This window comes from Apium graveolens, chromosome 7, assembly GCF_009905375.1.
Source record: "Apium graveolens cultivar Ventura chromosome 7, ASM990537v1, whole genome shotgun sequence".
Taxonomy (NCBI): Eukaryota; Viridiplantae; Streptophyta; class Magnoliopsida; order Apiales; family Apiaceae; genus Apium; species Apium graveolens.
In genome coordinates, this window is record NC_133653.1 from 163,836,664 (window position 1) to 163,840,713 (window position 4,050).

The 4,050-nt window shown below is 35.5% G+C and overlaps 1 protein-coding gene across 1 annotated transcript; it reads right to left on the reverse strand.

Moving 5' to 3' along the window:
• Positions 1-1,920: 1,920 nt before the first annotated feature.
• LOC141674162 (uncharacterized) lies at positions 1,921-3,840 on the reverse strand. Its single transcript, XM_074480883.1, has one exon. It carries the CDS (start codon positions 3,838-3,840, stop codon positions 1,921-1,923), a length of 1,920 nt encoding a protein of 639 aa, XP_074336984.1.
• Between the last annotated feature and the right edge of the window lie 210 nt (positions 3,841-4,050).

Here is a 4,050-nt window from a genome sequence, read left to right on the forward strand (position 1 = left end):
ATGAGAAGACATCAAGCTCGAAGTCCTTCACTGTATTTACTGTTCCGCCAGCATATTTGTTTTTGAGGAACTCACCCTTGTGATGCAAATTGAAGGTCATAAAGTCACCTCCCATCCTGCAATTACAAATTCCAAAAATGATTAGTTTAACGCACACACTAAACTTGTAAACTAATTTACTTAAAAAAACAGGGACGGATAAAATTAAATAAAAAATTAAACAAAATAGTAAAACAAGGACAAACTGAACTTGTAATCTAATTTACTTAAAAAAAAACAGGGACGAATAAAATTAAACAAAATAGTAAAACAAGGAGCAAGACCATTATACAATCAGACTTATTAAATTAAACAAAATATTAAACAAGGAGCAAGAAAATTAAATAACAATCGGAATCAAGCATAATTCTTAAATTAAACAAAAATAAAGATCATCCATTGCAAAAACAGGGAAAAATCCATTTAAATCCAAGCACAAACTAGAATAAATAATTCAGGTAAAAAACCCTAAATTTTACAAGCTAATATATGTTAATTTTTCACTTCAGGAAATCTCCAATCGGAATTTGTTTTGTCGGGACATCATCCCTGAACCAGCTCACTTCATCATCTTGGTTTTCAACAACTGGAAACCTCCTATCATGTGCAAACTGCCCATTTATGTCATCTTCACTTAGACTATTCTCGGCGTGTGAATCATCAAAGTATGTTGGAAGCTTCTTAATAGGATAATAAAAAATGATTTTCAACAGGATCTTGAATGTAAAACACTTGATGGACTTGTGTTGACATGACAAAAGGGTCATTTTTTTGGCAAGCCCTGTTAAAGTTTACTCGGGTAAAACCTAAATGATCCTTCTCATCAGCATACCAGGTACACCTAAACAAAACCATATTAAAACAGCCCCAGTAGTCAACCTCGATTATTTCCTCAATCGAACCATAATGAGTAACCTCCCCAGTTGTTAGTTTTTGGTCCTTTACACTAGCGAAACTGGTGGTTAAGGTTGTTAGATAAATGCCGCTATTTTGTGTTATGCACTTCTTATCTCTACTTTTCGTATGGAACCTATACCCATTTACTACATATCCTCTGAACCGTCTAGCAACTCGTTTAGGACCTATCGCCAATGACGCAATTTCCCTCGAAACATTCAGTTTTTTTCCAATTTCAGTCTTGAACCACTCGCATACTTCATCTGTGTGTGTTCTTGCTCTTTTGTACTTGTTCAACTTTGCATTTACGTCAAATAATGAAAGATGTTGCCTACAATATATAAATATACAGTATGTTAAATAATTTAAATTAAGTTAGTAATAAATACTTAAATTAACATAATTAAATTAGGATTCTAAGACTTACTCAATTAACGCCTCAACTTCCTTATCATCCTAGTTAAACAATATGTACCGATGAGCCGCACTCCATACATCATCAGGAAACTGATAAGCTTTCCCTTTCTGGTTCCTCCCTGAAAGAATTGGATATCCACTGGTTTCATGAATTCTGGTTCCTAACTCATTCACTGAACTGATCTCGGTATTGCCTAGAAATCTTGCACAAAATGTTACACATTCATCTGCCAAGTATCCTTCCGCTATTGACCCTTCTGGCTGACTCTTATTACGAACATATCGTTTTAATTTACCCAGGTACCTCTCAATTGAGTACATCCATCTCTGGTGGACTGGACCACCAAGTTCAATTTCATTACATAAATGAACTGGTAAATGCACCATGATGTCGAAGAAGGCAGGTGGGAAATTAATTTCAAGTCGGCATAATATTTCAATAATTTCCTTTTGCAGCTTCTTTACATCATCCACCTCAATTACCTTGGAACATATACCTCTAAAAAACTCACCAAGTCTTATTAATGGAATCGCAACTTCAGGCTTCAATGCTTTTTTCACAGCGATTTATAACAAGTATTGCATAATAATGTGTGCATCATGACTCTTGTACCCGACAACTTTCCTATCTTTGACACATTTGCTAATATTGGAAGCGAAACCGTGTGGGAATTTCACATTTTCCAAAACTGAACAAAATATGTCTTTTTCTTTATTTGTCATATCGAAGTTTGCAGCCCTGATTTCAAGGTACTTCCCATCAGTAGAGGTGTTCGGGTGCAGGATCTTCCTTATACCCATTTCTTGTAAATCTAACCGAGCATTTACATGATCTTTTATCTTACCACTGATATTTAATAAAGTACCGAGAATACTATCACAGATATTTTTTTCTATATGCATGACGTCAAGATTATGTCGTATTGAATTTTCACTCCAATAAGGTAACTGATAAAATATCGACTTCTTATTCCAAGGATTAACGTCACAACTGACTTTCCGTTTCCCCTTCACCTTACCAAAAGTATTCTGGTAACCATTCAACAGCCTCTTGATCATTCTTCCTGATAAAACTGCAGGGGCCTGCCCAACCTCAACTTGGCCATTAAATCTTTTTTTATCTGATCTCCACTTATTATTGGAATCTAGGAATCGTCGATGATTCATATAACACACCTTCCTACTATGTTTCAAATAAGTTGACGATGTCTTGTAATTGCATATAGGGCAAGGCAGATATCCTTTAGTACTCCATCCCGATAACATTGCGTAATCGGGGAAGTCGCTTATTGTCCACAATACACTTGCCCTTAATACAAAATTCTGATTCGTCGCTGCATCAAAAGTGGTTACACCTACATCCCATAACTCTTTCAGCTCCTCCACCAAAGGTTGCAAATAGACGTCAATACTATTTCCAGGATCAGTTGGACCTGGTATAAGTGTGGACAGAATTAAATTCTCCGGTTTCATATTTAGCCAGGGAGGTAAGTTGTAGTTCACCACAACAACTGGCCAGGTACTATGACTGCCACTCATTGTACCAAATGGATTGAATCCATCAGAAGCTATACCTAATCTAATGTTTCGATTTTCGGATAAAAAAGTTGGATATTTGGCATCCATTGTCTTCCAAGCTATATCATTAGCCGGGTGCCGTAACATTCCGTCCTTCTTTCGATCCACTACATGCCAAGTCATTAATTTTGCGAACTCTTTACACATATACATCCTCTGAAGCTTTGGTTTTAAAGGAAAATATCTCATGACTTTTGTCGGTATCTTGTCCTTCTTATGTTCTTCTTCTGTATCCCTCCACCTAGAGACACCACAAGTTTTGCATGACACTTCATTCTGATTTTTACCCCTATATAACATGCAGTCATTAGGACATGCATGTATTTTTTGGTAGTCAAGTCCTAAATCCCTAATTACGTTTTTAGCGGAATTAAATAAAGTAGGTATCTCAATTTCAGGAAATTCCTCCTTTAATAACTGTAACATTTCATCAAATGCAGTTTGCGTCACCCCATTAAGACACTTCCAGTGGTACAACCTAACAAGAAAACTTAATCTAGAAATTTTTTTGGAACCAGGATACAAGGGCTGTTTCCCGTCTTCGACAAGGCGATAAAATATCCTAGCATCTGAATTAGATTCCCTATTGGTGTAAGTAAGGTTTAACATCCGATTAAGATCATCTTCAAACCCTATATTTGTTTCGCAATCCCTCACATCAGTATCACCCAAATTCGAGACGTCGTATATCCATTTTACAACATCCAGGGAAGGACCCTTGTAAACAAGGTGATTAAAGACATCATCTGGACCCCACCACATCTTACTGTTACAATTACCACAAGGACACTTCAATTCAGCGCCGACTGCATATTTAGCCATCGCATTTTTGATGAAATTTTTGACCCCATTAATATACTCGTCACTTGATCTTGGTAGATTTATCCAGATTTCCTCTGCCTCACTCATTACTACAGGTGAAACATTTACTATCTTTAGTTGTTAATTCTATACGTAACAAACATATATACATAAATAAATATATTTACACTTACCTATATTATATTATCTAATCATAACAAACTTATAAATCATTCATAATAATTATATCTCTAATTATTTATGAATAAATATCCATAATCTGCAAAAATAATATTAACTAAAATTCTTGTCCGAATA

Bases quoted from the DNA above. Each gene is read 5' to 3' on its own strand.
- LOC141674162 (XM_074480883.1), bottom strand. From the start codon at position 3,840: ATGAGTGAGGCAGAGGAAATCTGGATAAATCTACCAAGATCAAGTGAC.